The sequence below is a fragment of the Drosophila gunungcola genome, unplaced genomic scaffold, assembly GCF_025200985.1.
Source record: "Drosophila gunungcola strain Sukarami unplaced genomic scaffold, Dgunungcola_SK_2 000057F, whole genome shotgun sequence".
In the NCBI taxonomy this organism is placed as follows: domain Eukaryota; kingdom Metazoa; phylum Arthropoda; class Insecta; order Diptera; family Drosophilidae; genus Drosophila; species Drosophila gunungcola.
Window position 1 is genome coordinate 121,853 of NW_026453220.1, and position 15,627 is coordinate 137,479.

A 15,627-nucleotide genomic window follows, 5' to 3' on the forward strand; every position below is an offset into this window, starting at 1 on the left:
CTGAAAGTTGAAGCTGCTGCCCAGTATAAACAAACAGAAGACTGGGGAAACCAACTAGCAACTAGCAACTAGCAACTAGCATGCAGCAACCAGCAACCGACGACGCATGCCACATTTCCAGCAATAACAACAGCAATAACAACAGCAATATCAGCCACGTCAATATCAACAACAACAGCAACAACAACAACAACAATAACATTTAAAGTTGCAGCAGCAGCAGCAGCAGCAACAACTACTGTAACAATATCAGCTATAGGAACAGCAGCAACAAAAACAACAACAACAACAACAACAGCAGTATCAACCTAAGGAACAGCAACAACAATAACAGAATTGTTTGCAATAACAACAACAACATGCTATGTCTGCAACATAGGAAAAGCAAAAATCATACCAATAGCAGCAACAACGTCGAAATATTAGCTACAAAAACATCAACAACAATAGCAATATGTACGGCAATAGCAACAACAACATAACAAGCAAGTGCAACAACAATATCTGACATACCAATAACAACATCAGCAGCAATATCTGCAGCAACAGAAGCAACAATAGTCATGGCCAAAGCAGCAACAGCAACAGCAACATCGGGCCCATAAGAGCAACACAAGCAACAGGCAACAGGCAACAGCAACAGGCAACAGCAACGGGGCAACAACAACAGCAACCGGCAAGCTGTACTTGAACAAGTCGTACTTGGCATCGTATTTTGGATTTGGACTTGGCCGACTGCCTTAGTGGAGGCCTCAATGGAAAGAAGAAATTTCGCTGCCGGCGCCGGCAGCGCTGTCGACGGCGTCATGTTGCTGCTGCTGCGCATGCGAAGTGTTCCGCTGCGAGAAAGCAGGTGTCTGCAGCATTCGGCGCTAAACCACGGCGCGAAGCAGACGCGTTTCTCTCTCTTTCTCCTCCTCCAGGCGGGCCAGCGATCGATCCTCGGTTTGATAAAAATAACAAATACTGAAAAGCCAAATACAAAATACAAAACATAAAAAAAACTTTGCGAATTCGAGCAAAACAAAAACAGCCAAGCACTAGTTGCAAATCAAACAACAGAAAAAAGAAAACCGCTAGCGAAACGGATAGAACCGCTTGCAAAACGGTTGGCAAAGTGATCATCAACACGCTTTTTGTGTCCTTTTTTATTTTTATTTTTTTTTTTTTTTTGATATTTTCTTTTGTGTGTGCTCCACTTGCGATCGTTAATTGTTGACCGCGTGCAACGCCCCCCCCTCTTCCCCCGCTGCTGTCATTACCGTCAACACATCAGCAACATTGCAGCCGCAGCAGCAGCAGCAACAGCAGCAGCAATAGCAGCAGCAACATCGGCGGGCAGAAGTAACGGCCAACTGTTTTCGAAAGTTGCCGCTAACGCATCCTGTTTGTCAACCTTCGGAATTTTGCAATTGAAATTGGAATCGGAACTTTAATTGGAACGGCCAGGTGAAACGGCGGAATTGGGCCAAGGACCTAGTAGGTGAGTGCCGGCAATGGGATAAATAACCCGGAAGTTACTTTGGAAAGCGGACAGCGAATCGCAAATCCTAGGAAAACTGCAGTTTCCTATTGTTTCTAAAGTAGAGAAAGAGAGAAAGATAGAGATCCTAGTTTTTTAAGTACATCTTTAGGTTTACGCTGTAGATAATTAAACCTATCTTATATTTGGTTCTTTACACAACGACTGTTAATTTAAGGACAATTGTCTATTTTCAGTTATTAATCCCAAAACTTAAGTCCTAATGTCTTAATTTCACAAAATAAAGCTCAGCACAAAATTTAACTTATCAAAATAAATTAATTTTTCATAGGTATTTGTAGAGTCTAATACAACTATGGAAAAATAATTTTCAAGATTTGTAAGTCCCAATGTTTTAGCTTTTGTTTATTTGCACGACTTAAATTAATTGTTGTTTATCTAATTGAAAAAAAGGAATTGCTTATTTTTTAACACATTTTTAAACTATCTTAAATATTATCTTAGTTGTCACAACCACAATACCAATCGGAACACGAATTAATTTAATTTAATTTATTTAAAAAGTTCTTTTTAACTTAGCAGCGTTTTTTATATTTTTTTAAGTGCCTATTAAACAATAATTAAATTTACTTAAGCAAAGACACAGTATTGCTACTTTGCCAACGGAAATAAAATCTTTATCATTTTGTAGAGCAAAGCTTGTAATGTTGTCAAAATTTGAAAACATCAATGGAAGTCTTTAAATTATATTTCTGAGTCAAAAATCAATGTTAATAAGCTTAAGGTGTAAATTTATAATGTTATGGTATATTTAACTAAAAAATATTTATTACTAAAAACAAAATTATCTCACATGTTTTGGACCACAAAATATATCTTTGAAAAAGGCGGTAACTTCACTAGTTTATTTTGGGTAGTGCATTTCTCTTTATATCATTACGAATTTTTCAAAATAATCTATCGGCAAATCAGTTAATTTAATGCAATATTTACTTCAATTTAAAAATTAAAAACCACACTAACTGTTGATAATTCAGAGTGAATCGAAGAGATACAGAGTGTAGACATTGGTCAAGGTCACTTGATAAGAAATGAAAAAAACAATCAATTCTTCCAGAGTTCTGTTTCGTATTTCTTGCATTCTTCACTTTTCTTCACTCTCTCTTTCCTTGGAATCTCCTCACACCTTTGTCAGTGATTTTGACCTTCTAATTGGCCAACTGAGAGCATTCATATTTGTCTGGGCCAAGATGACCCACTTCACTTATGTGTGGGGAAACCTATTAACACTTTTCACCTCCCCAGTTACCCTTTTCCTCAGTTAAGTTAAAAGTTAAGTGAGTTGTCATTAAACAGATTCTTTTCTCTCTTGACGTGTCGCAGCTTCCCTTTCTTTCTTTCTTCTCAGACTTTTTATTTATGGACAGTGGGTGTGGAAGTTAGAAGGGGGGCAAAAGAGACACTTAGCGAGTCAATCAATCATCATTGAGCTGACTGAGAAATTGCTAATAAATTGCAATTAGCGGGAAACACTTTCATATAGCAGGTAACCATAACAATGGAAAGAAATAAAAGCGAAAAGCACTTTCTTTGCCGCGTTCTCTCTCGTCCGCTTTCCGCATCTCCGCATCTCCGGCCGCCCACAACTACAGAAAATATCGAATAATGATAAATAAATTAATTATATGCTTAACAAACAGAAACATCACCATCATCAGCAGCAGACACCACAGTAACGGCAGCAACATGCAACATCAACAGCAACAGCAACAGCAACATCAACTGCAACAACACAAACAAGTGCGCTGCCGAAATCTACGAAGAAACGTAGAAATCGGTGCTAAGAAGATTTGGCTGCCGCTTATCATTTTCCTTTCACTGCAGGTGAGTTGAGCTGATGCAAATAATTGAAATCAATTTAAGCCAAAAGCCGAAGACACAACAGCAACATCGGTTTATAGATAGATACATAGATAATTCCCATTAGCAGCAGCCGGCTTAAGCTTCTCTTTCACCCAGTGGCTTGTGCAGGTTTTCGTTAAGAGGGATTTTATGCTAAATGCATACGCTTTTACCTTGTTGGTTAAACTGGAAATAATTTTATTTGCTTTATTCAGTCAGTAAAAAATCTTGAGTAAAGTTAAACTTTTCTTCATTTGATTTCATTATAACTTTGCGCACTTAAGTATCCTAAGGTGAAAAAAGAATTATAACTTTTTAATTGAAGCAAATTCATTTTCTTGTAAGGCTAGCAAAAGCATCTTATTAAAATTGTAAATAAGTGCTTTAATGTTTGTATCTTTAAAAGAATTTAGTTACCTAAATTCTTTGATTTGTATATTAAGAGGAAAATTTTTATTAACCTTTAAAAAGTGATTTTTTTATAAATAAAACCCCCTCTAAGAAAATCCTACGCCCTGTCTGTGCACCGCACTCTCTCCCTTCACCATCCCCCTCTCTTTCTGTCTGCCTGTCGTCTGCCTTGTGCGTGTGAATCTGAGTGCACAAGTATGCAAGTGAAAGAGCCCCTCTGCCGGAATGAAATGGAATGAAGAGGAATGGAATGGGACGGGATGGGACGTGTAATTGGCATGGCCTCGTTTCCCGTGTGTGTGCGCGAGTGTTACATGTGCTAGTTTTAGTTCCTGGAACCAATCTGGAATATATATACACATGGAAGAGGTATCGGAGAGGCTAGCGGGGAAAGTAACGGCGAATCGGGTAATTAGTGAGCGTAATGGAAAGGATACACAACGGAGATGCCATCTGGGGAATTTAGAAACTTAATGTTGTAAAGGCAACGTTTTAATTAAGATCGCGAATTCTTATCTCGGCATTTTGAAGTCTTTAGATACATGATGAATTTTAATTAGAAATGTTTAGACATCCAGATTCCAATGAAAAATATTTATTTTTTTTATATTGATAGCACAATTAAATATCCTTTTCAATACTATATAAACCGAAATTAAAACAGGAACTTTAAGAACGTGGAATTTTTTGGATCGTGGATCGTGGAATTTGTTTGTTGTCCACTTGTGTTTCATAGTCAAAGATATTCTATTACAAAATATTTTTGTTTAGAAGTTAAAGGTACAAATTGCCAATTCCAGTAAATCGATCAAAAATACATTTTACATTGAAACTTAAAAAATATAAATGTGCAATGCTAGAAAAACTAACCGATATTCTGCGTATAAGATTTTTTTGATATCTAAAAAGTTGAATGTAATGTGTATAGCTTATATTGGAAAATTTCCTTTAAAGCTTATTTATTGTAGAAGTTATTATTGTTTCAAAAAAATATTATGATTAGGTCTTAAATAGCAAGGAAGTACGGGAAAAAACAAAAACATTAAGCTTTAAAGTGACACATTCAATGCCACTTTAAACAAGAAAGGGAACCAATTTATTTATAAGGACTATATTTCGATTTGTAGGCGTATATGTTGAAAAACGATGAAGCTATGTTGATTTTTCGTTGAGTTTTTCGGCCGCTATAAATATTTAATGGATTTAAAGCTATGTATTGTGTTAGACATAAATTGAAATACTCAATGTATTGTTTGAAAATTACAGAAACTGTTAATTTGATATATATATTGTCTTCATAAATGATTTATGTGTTAATTTCAAATTAAATAATAGCCCAGTTCCCTGGGAATAACTTTGAAATCAAGAAGCCATTATGCTTGAAGTGCATGCCCATCTCGTTGGCCATCCCCAGCATTCCTTTCTCTTTTTCGCCTTTTGGCACATATTAAAATTCCATGTGCATCCATTTTGCCTAGGTAATACCCATCCCCGTCCCGAATCTCTTTTGAGCCCAACGCTCGTGACGTTAGAAAGTTTATTTTTATTTGTATTTTTTTTTATTTCGCCAGCTTTTCGGCCATTCTGGGGCGATGACACAATTTAGCCTGGCCAAAAAAAAAGTTCCCATTCCTTTAACGAACGGCAGCATGTGGTGGTTTCAGCATCACCAGCATCACCAGCAGCATCAGCATCTTCACTTTTCGCTTCCTTTTCGCTTTCATCTTGGGTCGAGAAATGCTGCCAAACGGCCTGGCGTTCACCTTTGACCCTCCGCCGCCATACCACCGCCATACAACCGCCATACCACCCCAACCTCTTCCGGGCCAAGTGGCTGCCAAATTCCGATTCTCTGCTAATGTTTCACTTTCTCCCGATTTGGTGCGCTGCCAGGCAGACAGCCTCTTCCCAAAAAAGGTGCCTAGCACATTGGTCGAGGTCAAGATTGCCAACAACAGCCGGCCTCGTCTTCATCGTTTTGGGTTCCGTCTTCAGTCTTCAGTCTTCAGTCTTCAGTCTTCAGTCTCAAGTCTTCGGCCTGCCGTCTTTAGTCACATCGTTAGTAGTCTCTGCTTGGGATTACGGAAATCGCAGAGGGCAGGGAAATGGGGGTGGGGGGAGTAGGCCAGGAACCCACGACTTGGACTTCGACTTGGACTTCGACTCCCCTCCGGCTGATTGCCAAACAGTAAAGCTTGACTTGACACACATTTCAATTAACGCACTTCTCTGGCGATGATTAGTTTCTTCTGCCAGAAGTCGGATATGAGTTGTTGGGAACCGGAACTGGTCGAATTTCAGATGCCTTTGAACGGTACGAAGCTAAATTAGCACATGCAAACTGCGTAATAAACGGGTTTACCGAACTAACAAATATTTCCAATGGCCAATACAATTGATAAGAATCAAAGAATGAGAAGAAACCACATTCAGACTATTTTATTTACTGAACTAATTAAATACAAAATCTCAGCTGTAAAATATTTGCAAATATTTTTCAAATAAATAAGTCATTGGGTTGCTTTTTAGATACTTTTTTTTAAGGTTCAATTGATTATGCTTAAAAATAACAATTTGGATTAGAAATATTAACTATTTTGTGAGCGATATTATAATCGCTGAATTTAAAATTAATTAAATTTATGTCAGTTATACTCCATATACCATTTTTAATAATTTCTAAATTTTTGTCCAATATTTTTTTGGTATTCATGGCTTGCTTCTGCAGTCGCTCCAAATCACGTTCCCACATGCAAATTTGATTATAGAATTTTTCACCAGTGGCTTTTCGGATTCGTGGGCAACTCGTTTGATGGCAGACCAACCATCCGCCATCCGCCATCCAGCATTTACCATTTTACCATTTTGGCTTACCTTTTTGTCGTCAATCGTCTGCCGCGCTTGCCACATCACTTTCTACCAAACAGGATTGCTTCAGGATGCCGCCGTCGCCGCCGCCGTTGCGACATCCCAGCCCAAAGACTCCGAAACTGCGATACCAAAATACTGAGACACTCAGATGCTCAGTTTTCTCAGTTTCCCAGTTTCTCAGTTTCTCTGTTTCTCAGTTTTCTCAGTTTGCTCAGTTTGCTCAGTGTCTTCAGTGTTTTCTCAGCTTCCCAGTTGGCGGAGAAAGTTGTTTTCGGCGGTGCGGCACAGATTTGGCCAAATGGGATGCAGCCTCGCCATCTTCGCTGGGCATCTTCATCATGGGTATCTTGGCCATGAACGCCATGGCCATGGCCATGGCCATCATCGTCCACCTGTCCGCAATTGCTCTAGTGGCAGTGGCAGTGGCAGTGGCAGTGCCAGTGCCAGTGTCAGTGCCACTCCCCCCACCTCGTCCGCCCATTGGAGCACTCGTCTAATTGCCCCGATGGCTCTTGGCAACTTGGTAACTGAATCAGTGCAGCGACAAGTACATGGCTGCGGATCAAGATGTTCCTGAATGGCCAGGCAAAATTAAGACCTGGTCACCCGGAACATGGCCAACAGCACACCAACACAACACAACACAACACACCAAGTGAAGGACGTGAAAAGAAAGTAATGGAAAATTAATTAAGTTTATTAGCCAGATCTCACTGTTGGGTAGATGACACTCGGGATTTACGGGATGGGACATCTGAATCTTGATTAGAAAGTATGGAGATTATACATATACATATATATATGCATATATAATTATACATATAAAAATCAAATCATAATATATACAGTACTCAAAGTGTTTTAAAAGCAAAACAAAAATTAATTTATAAATTAAATTATAAAGACGAATAATTTGCATTTAAAACACCTAACAAGATGAAAGCTTATTGAGAATTGCACTCATAAAATTGACTTTGTTTTTTTTTCTATCATTCTTGATTTTTATACCCTTGCAGAGGGTATTATAATTTCAGTCAGAAGTTTGCAACGCAGTGAAGGAGACGTTTCCGACCCTATAAAGTATATATATTCTTGATCAGCATCACTAGGAGAGTCGATCTAGCCATGTCGCTGTCCGTCTGTCCGTCTGTCCGTCTGTCCGTCGTCCGTCCGTTATATGCAAACTAGTCTCTCAGTTTTAAAGCTATCTGCATGAAACTTTCCCAAAAGTTGTCTTTCTATTGCAGGTAGTATATAAGTCGGAACGAGCCGGATCGGACGACTATAGCATATAGCTCCCATAGGAACAATCGGAAAAATAAATGAAAAAAAATTATAACTTTGCTGTTTTTTAATTTTTTGTTTAGTTCTTCGACATATAGTAATGGTAAAATATTTCCGATTTACGGTTTAAATTTCATCAAAATCGGACGACTATAGCATATAGCTCCCATAGGAACAATCGGAAAAATAAATGAAAAAAAATTATAACTTTGCTGTTTTTTAATTTTTTGTTTAGTTCTTCGAGATATAGTAATGGTTTAATATTTCAGAATTACGGTTTCAATTTCATCAAAATCGGACGACTATAGCATATAGCTCCCATAGGAACAATCGGAAAAATAAATAAAAAAAATAATTAAATTTTCTGTTTTTTAATTTTTTGTTTAGTTCTTCGACATATAGCAATGTTTAATTATTTCAGAATTATGGTATAAATTTTATCAAAATCGGACGTCTATAGCATATAGCTCCCATAGAAATAATAAAAATATATAAAATAACTATCTAATAATTGAGCTGCAAATAATCATAGTTTCAATGTTTTTTTTTAGCACATACTCAAGTAAATCATAATTTAAATGTTTTCAAAAGTATTTAATTAATGCAATAGCTGCAAGGGTATATGAACTTCGGCTTGCCGAAGTTTGCTTTCCTTCTTGTTTCTTATTATATGACTTATCTTAATTTTAAAAAATTTTAATTTTTAATCATACTTACTCACAAATTATGCTGGATTCAAGTTTTTATGCTATTGTGCTTAATTAATTTGTTTATTTTATTTTCAAGTACCCATAAAGTAGTTCTCTTTTAGAACAACATCTTAGCCGTTTTTTTTTCTAGCAATAATATCTTAAAATATTTATAGAATGAATATATCTGATGGAACAAGGGCTTCTTATAGTTATTTACCATGTTCTGGCCATACCTAATGTATTACCAAGATATATATTGTTTTAGAAATTTCTTATCTTCTTAAATGGATTTCTTAAAAGACTGAGTATGTGTTGGTAATGTTTTTGGAATGATTCTTTTCCTAACAGTTGTTTATTAAAATGATTAGAAAAACATGTGAGGCGATGTTTCTTCCCACCCATCCGGCAACGCATTTATCTAGATTGTATCTTATCTGTTAGCCAGCTATTATCGAGTACACATCATCTCCCAACCAGGCAACTCCGTCTCGATGTCGATCGCGATCTCAATCTGGGTCTTGTCTTGCTCTTGGTCTTGGTTTTAGTCTTGGCCGATGTCTGGTGTCTTTAGTCTTCCGGCTTCGGTCTTCGGTCTTCGGTCTTCCGTCTTTGGTCTTTTGTTTTTGTTGTCGTCTGGTCTGGTTCTAGCCTTGACATCGCCTTTTAAGCCAGGCGGATCTCCCTGGCAATTGGGTCGCCATGGCGCGTTGCATGTGCCACAAACTGAAATGAAAAGAGTTGCTGGCTGGCTGGAAAAAAAAAAAAAGCGAAATTGTTGCGGCCTTTTCTCCGGTTCCTCTTTCTTTTCTTTTCTTTTCTTTTCTTTTCTTTTCTTTTCATTTCTTTTCGCAGCCAGTGGTTTTTTGCTGCCTTATGCAATTGAGTTGCATGCCGCATCCGCCTTGCAGCCACTGCCACTTGTTATTTGCCACTGTGCCCATTCCACTTGGCATTCCCAATCCACAATCCACAAACCACAATCCTCACTACCCATCCAAACTAAAGTCATTCTATTCATCTTCTCGTCTTGTTTCGATTCGTTTCGTTTCGTTACGATTCCCCGTTTGGAAATGGGGCCACAGGTCGCCCTCGTCAGCGCCGACGATGTGGAGGTGGTGAAGGCCATTGCCGGCGGACCGGATGACGACCTGACCATCGCCCTTGGCGACCACGAAAACGAGCTGGACCAGATGGCCCAGGAGTCGGAGCAGGAGCAGCAGGCCCAGGCCCAGGCGCAGCAGCAGCAGCAGCAGCAGCAGCAGCAGCAGCAACTGCAGCAGCAACAGCAACAGCAGCAGCAGCAGCAACAGCAGCAACTGCCGCAGATCCAGATGCAGTTGCCGCAATCGGTGCCCAAGGTGCAGGTGCACTACCAACACAACATGCCCCAGCCGCCGCCCAATGTGGCACTCACCATGCGCAGTGAGTAAGGGGACTTCCCCCAAAACTGTATACATAGCAGTCATAGTAGAAATAAGGGATTCCATAAGACTCCATACTACAGCCAAAAGAAAACTGTCACATTAACTAAACTATGAGAAATTTCCCAATAGATGAGTAATAAATAAATACCACGAAAGTATCAATATGAAAGTATTAAATGTGGTTTAAAAACAAGGCCTTAGGCAACAGTTTTAGACTCTTCGGTATGCAAATGAAACTAACAAAATACATTTTTGAATTAACACTTTCTGTAGTTTATTTCTAAGACACATTTATTAAAACTTAATTTTCAGTTTTTTCTTTGAATTTTTTTGCAAACCATGAAGCTATAGGAATTTGCCACTGAATTTTTTGATCGTTGCTATGGCAGCTTTATGATATCGTTGTTCGATTTTAATAAAATTAAAACCGTAAATCTAAAAAAAAAAACCATAAATTTTAAAGAATATTCGTATAATTGAGTTATATATATGTATAATATATATACATATATAAGTTTAATAACCTTTTTGTCATTTATTTTCCGTAATAAACAAGAAATAATAAGAAATGCCATTTATATGTCATATTTTGTTAAATACAATATGCATTAAAGTGCATGATTTAATGTGGAAACATTAAATATGGTTTAAATGTAAGTGAAAAGTTCAGAGATTAAAATCAATTCCGCATATAGTCAAATGAAATAACAAAAAAAAAAAATAATATTTTTCCATATTTAAAATGAATAAAAACCGCAATGGATGAACGTCAAAAGCGAAAATGATTTATGTTTTACCTATGTTGCGGTTTTCAAAAAAAATTTTAATGATTTTCCTTGCTACCACTGACCCCTTAATCCATTGTGATGTGCTCTTACCAATCCCCAGATAACCACCAGAACATCCCGCTCAGCTTTGGCCAGCCCTTCGGACCTCCTCCGCCGCCGGGCGCCCAGTTCTATAAGGGACCTCCACCGCCGCAGCTCCAGCAGCGACCGCAGCCACCGCCCCAGATGCAGTTGCAGCAGCATCAGCAGCAGCATCAGCATCAGCAGCAGCAGCAGCAGCAACAGAGCCAGCAGCAGCAGCAGCAGGTGCAGGTGCAGGTGCCCGACCTGAGCGTGGGCGGTTCCAGCAACAACGAGATCTGGGCGGCACCCGTCCAGGACATGCCCAAGATCGTGTCGCTGGACGTGAAGTGCGAGAAGAACGGCATGAAGGTGTTTGTGCAGTTCGACAAACCCTTCAACGGCATCGTCTTCTCCAAGGGCCACTACAGCAACATGAACTGTGTCCACTTGCCGTCCGGACTGGGCCGCAGCTCGGCCAGCTTTGACATCGGACTGCACGAGTGCGGCACCGCTGGCAATACGGACAACTATGGCCAGGGCTATGGCCATGAGGGTGCGGGTGCGGGTGCTGGTGCGGGCACCTACTTTGAGAACATCATCGTCATCCAGTATGATCCGCAGGTGCAGGAGGTGTGGGATCAGGCACGCAAGCTGCGATGCACGTGGCACGATCAGTATGAGAAGAGCGTCACGTTCCGTCCGTTCCCGGTGGACATGTTGGATGTGGTGCGGGCGGATTTCGCCGGCGACAATGTCGGCTGCTGGATGCAAATCCAGGTGGGCAAGGGTCCGTGGGCATCCGAGGTGTCGGGTCTGGTCAAGATTGGGCAAACGATGACCATGGTGCTGGCCATCAAGGACGATGACTCCAAGTTCGATATGCTGGTGCGCAATTGTGTGGCCCACGACGGCAAGCGGGCGCCCATCCAATTGGTGGACCAACGGGGCTGTGTCACCCGGCCCAAGCTGATGTCCCGCTTCACCAAGATCAAGAACTTCGGTGCCTCCGCCTCGGTGCTGTCGTACGCCCACTTCCAGGCCTTCAAGTTCCCCGATTCGATGGAGGTGCACTTCCAGTGCACCATCCAGATCTGTCGCTACCACTGTCCGGAGCAGTGCTCGGCGGAGACGAACCTGCAGGATGTACATCATCTGCAGGTGGGCCCCGAATCACAGTATGGACCGCCGCCGCCGCAGCTCCATGTGGATGCGTACCATGTGGCCAGTGCCATTGGCAAGCGGCGGGATGAGCGACGCGTCCAGAGGCGGGCACGTGCGGTGGCCGCCGCCGAGCCGCAGGTGGGCCTCAACCGGATCATCAAGGTGGTCTCCTCCGGCGACCTGACCTTCGCCATCGACGATCAGGCCATGGGCAACGGTAGCAGCCCCATCGGCTCCACAATGGTCTTTCCGCTGCGCGAGGAGGGTCTCATCTGCATGACCACGCCCGGATTTGCCATCACGCTCATCGTGCTGCTGGGCATCCTGGTCACCTCCTGCCTCACCTCCGCCATCCTCTATGTCCGCCTGCGTCCGTTCGCCTCGTTTGCCGCCGCCAGCGCCAAGGAGCGGGCCGTCGCCTTCACGAATCCCCAGCTGGCCCCGCTCCCAGTCATCCAGCTGCCCTCGCCGGCGGACTTGCAGGGCACGCTCTCCAAGAAGCGGGCGATGTCGTGAGCACGCCCCCGACTGTGCGACTGCATATCCGGTTCCGCGGACGGTGGCCAGATACCGGTGGCCATGCACTGGCACTACTGCTAGCTGGGATCAGCTCCTTGATGTTTCGGTTTCGGTTTCGGTTTCCGTTTCCATTTTGGGACACGGGCACAGGGCAAGTAACAGGTTTAGTTATATCACAGCTTAAGATTCGCTTTCCGTGCGTTTTTCAATCAATCAAATCAAATTCACTTCAGGATTTCGAATCACTTTAAACTTAAAACAAATCAACTTTCAGTTCAAGCTCAAATCGATCTGATTAAATAATAACTATAAAATGAAATACATGCTTAATATTAGCTTTAAAGAATTTTTAAAACTGAATATCAAATCAAATTTCGAATCGAGATAAAATCGATTAAATTAATTAATAACAATTGGTTTAAAAAATATCTTTTTTAAATCTGTATATTATTCAGGATTTTGAAATTATAACCAAATTCAGAAATAAAAAATGTATATTATCTTCATATCTTCTTCATAGTAAATATTAGTCAAATCGAATTTTGAGTATAATTTTAAAATTTAACATATTTAAAATGAATCAAATTTTAAAACAAGTAAAAATCGATTTTTTTGAATAACAAAAATTGCTATTAAAATCATATTTAATATCATAAGATTTTCAAAGTGATTTTAAGTATTTTGAGAGTGCCCTGAAATAAGTCCAAAACAGTAAATAGTTTTTAAATTTTGGTTCGTTAAACCTTTTATGAAAGATTTTTTAAAATCTAAAATTCTGATAGGGTTAAAAATTTTTAGTGTTAACATTGCTCTGTGCCAGGTGTGTTCATAGCAAACCCTAACAACGTTTTCAATTTTCAAGAAGATAGCTGCTAAAGATTTTTTTTTTACCAACATGTTATTAGAAAAGATTTTTGAAGACTAGTTTCTGCTGAGAAAATTTTAATTTAAAATAAATGCTTTGTGTTTTTGAGTATTTCGATACTTATCGAGACTGTTAATTAAAGATTTGCCAACTGCAATCACTAGCTCCAGACACTGATTCCCAAATGTAACTATCATTAGTGCCATTACTAGCTGCCTCATTTCGTCTGCGCTTCCGTTTCCGGTTCTAGGTACAGTTGTGTCTGCGTCTGCGGCTCTTAAATTTGTAGCGTACACTTCGTTAGTATAATTTTTGATACAAATCATTTAACATTAACTCAAGCCGTTAACTGGGTTTTCCTCTTCCGCTTCCTCTTCCGCTTTCCTTTCCTTCTCCGTTTTTCCAACCTCGATATCCTCGAATCCTTTTTAAGGTCCTAGCTTTCCTTTTTTCCACTCCTTTCTCTCCGTGGTGGCAGTCGATAATCGATTATTTTTGTTTTAGTTTAAGCCTAGGTTCTATTTCATGTAAAACGGTGCTAAGCCATGATCAGCCCATCATATCCATCTGACCATCACTTGTAGCTTTCTTCAGCATTCGAGCCGATATATTCTATTACTTAGGGTATTTCTCGTAAGAATCTCTTAAGACTTTGTAGACACGCATACACACAAGCACACACACACGCACACTCACAATATACACACATAAACATAAACACACACATAAACACATACATAACAAATATAAACTTGAATTAGTCACTAAATATTTTAAGCGCTGTAAGCCGTAGACTAAGCCGAATACTTTTGCGTCCCACTGTCAGCCGTTCCCCCAAATCCCTGATTCTACTTATATCAGTTAGTACGCCTTGTAGTCCACTTATTTATTTGCATAATGATTTATACATATCGCATACATACCCACATATATACCGCCTTATATATACATATCTTCCATTTTTTTTGTCTACTTTTATAAGCCGAGCAAAGCGAGTGAGAAGAGAAAGTGTTCAATAAATTGTTTAGAATCCCTCAAAATCTCGTTTGTTTATTTTAATTTATGAGAATGCTGTGGTTGGTGTCGTTTTAAATATGTGAGTATCCTGGAATCGCTGGCAATGGTCTGCTGAAATGGTTCTATTACCGAATACACGAATTTAGAAGAAGAAACTAGCTGTAAGTAACAAAAAAAATAGGTAACAAGAAAGGCTCGTTCCGACTTCTATACTACCTGCAATTGAAACATAACTTTTGGGGAAGTTTCATGCAGATAGCTTTAAAGCCGAGAGACTTGCGTCAAAACGCAAGTACAGACAGACGGGCATATCTAGTCTCTGAAAATCTGCATTTAAATCTTGGTTTGTAGTTTCGTTTCGAATTTTCGTCATTTTTATGATGACCCCTTTCAAAATTTTTGAAAAATGGCTTTGCAGAAAAGGTACCAAAAACCTACAATCTTAAGTCCATAACTTTTCTTACAATTATCCAATTTCGATGTGGCATATCGATTTTATCTTGTGGCTAAAGCCTCTAAAAATCTGCATTTAAATCTTGGTTTGTAGTTTCGCTTTGAATTTTCGTCATTTTTATGATGTATTTCTAAATTTATGATAAATGGCTTTGTAGAAAAGGTACCAAAAACCTGCAATCTTAAGTTCATAACTTTTTTTACAGAGATCCGATTTCGATGTGGCATATCTCTAAAATCTTGTGGCTAAAGCCTCTAAAAATCTGCATTTAAATCTTGGTTTGTAGTTTCGTTTCGAATTTTCGTCATTTTTATGATGTATTTCTAAATTTATGATAAATGGCTTTGTAGAAAAGGTACCAAAAACCTACAATCTTAAGTCCATAACTTTTCTTACAATTATCCGATTTCGATGTGGCATATCATTAATATCTTGTGGCTAAAGCCTCTGAAAATCTGCATTTAAATCTTTGTTTGTAGGTTCGTTTCGAATTTTCGTCATTTTTATGATGTTACCCCTTTCTAAATTTTTGAAAAATGGCTTTGCAGAAAAGGTACCAAAAACCTGCAATCTTAATTCCATAACTTTTCCTACAGAGATCCGATTTCGATGTGGCATATCATTTATATCTTGTGGCTAAAGCCTCTAAAAATCTGCATTTAAATCTTGGTTTTTAGTTTCGATTCGAATTTT

At 39.5% G+C, this 15,627-nt stretch overlaps 2 protein-coding genes across 2 annotated transcripts in view; one reads left to right on the top strand and one right to left on the bottom strand.

Moving 5' to 3' along the window:
• The window catches only part of LOC128264075 (midnolin homolog), a 165,031-nt gene that overhangs the window by 116,555 nt on the left and 32,849 nt on the right, over window positions 1-15,627 (bottom strand). The gene's annotated exons all lie outside the window — the stretch shown is intronic.
• LOC128264078 (uncharacterized) lies at window positions 874-13,083 on the top strand. The gene is made up of 5 exons (XM_052999390.1): window positions 874-945; window positions 1,277-1,483; window positions 3,184-3,367; window positions 9,726-10,065; window positions 10,956-13,083. Exons 3-5 carry the CDS (start codon window positions 3,230-3,232, stop codon window positions 12,593-12,595), a joined length of 2,118 nt encoding a protein of 705 aa, XP_052855350.1. The 5' UTR covers window positions 874-945; window positions 1,277-1,483; window positions 3,184-3,229; the 3' UTR covers window positions 12,596-13,083.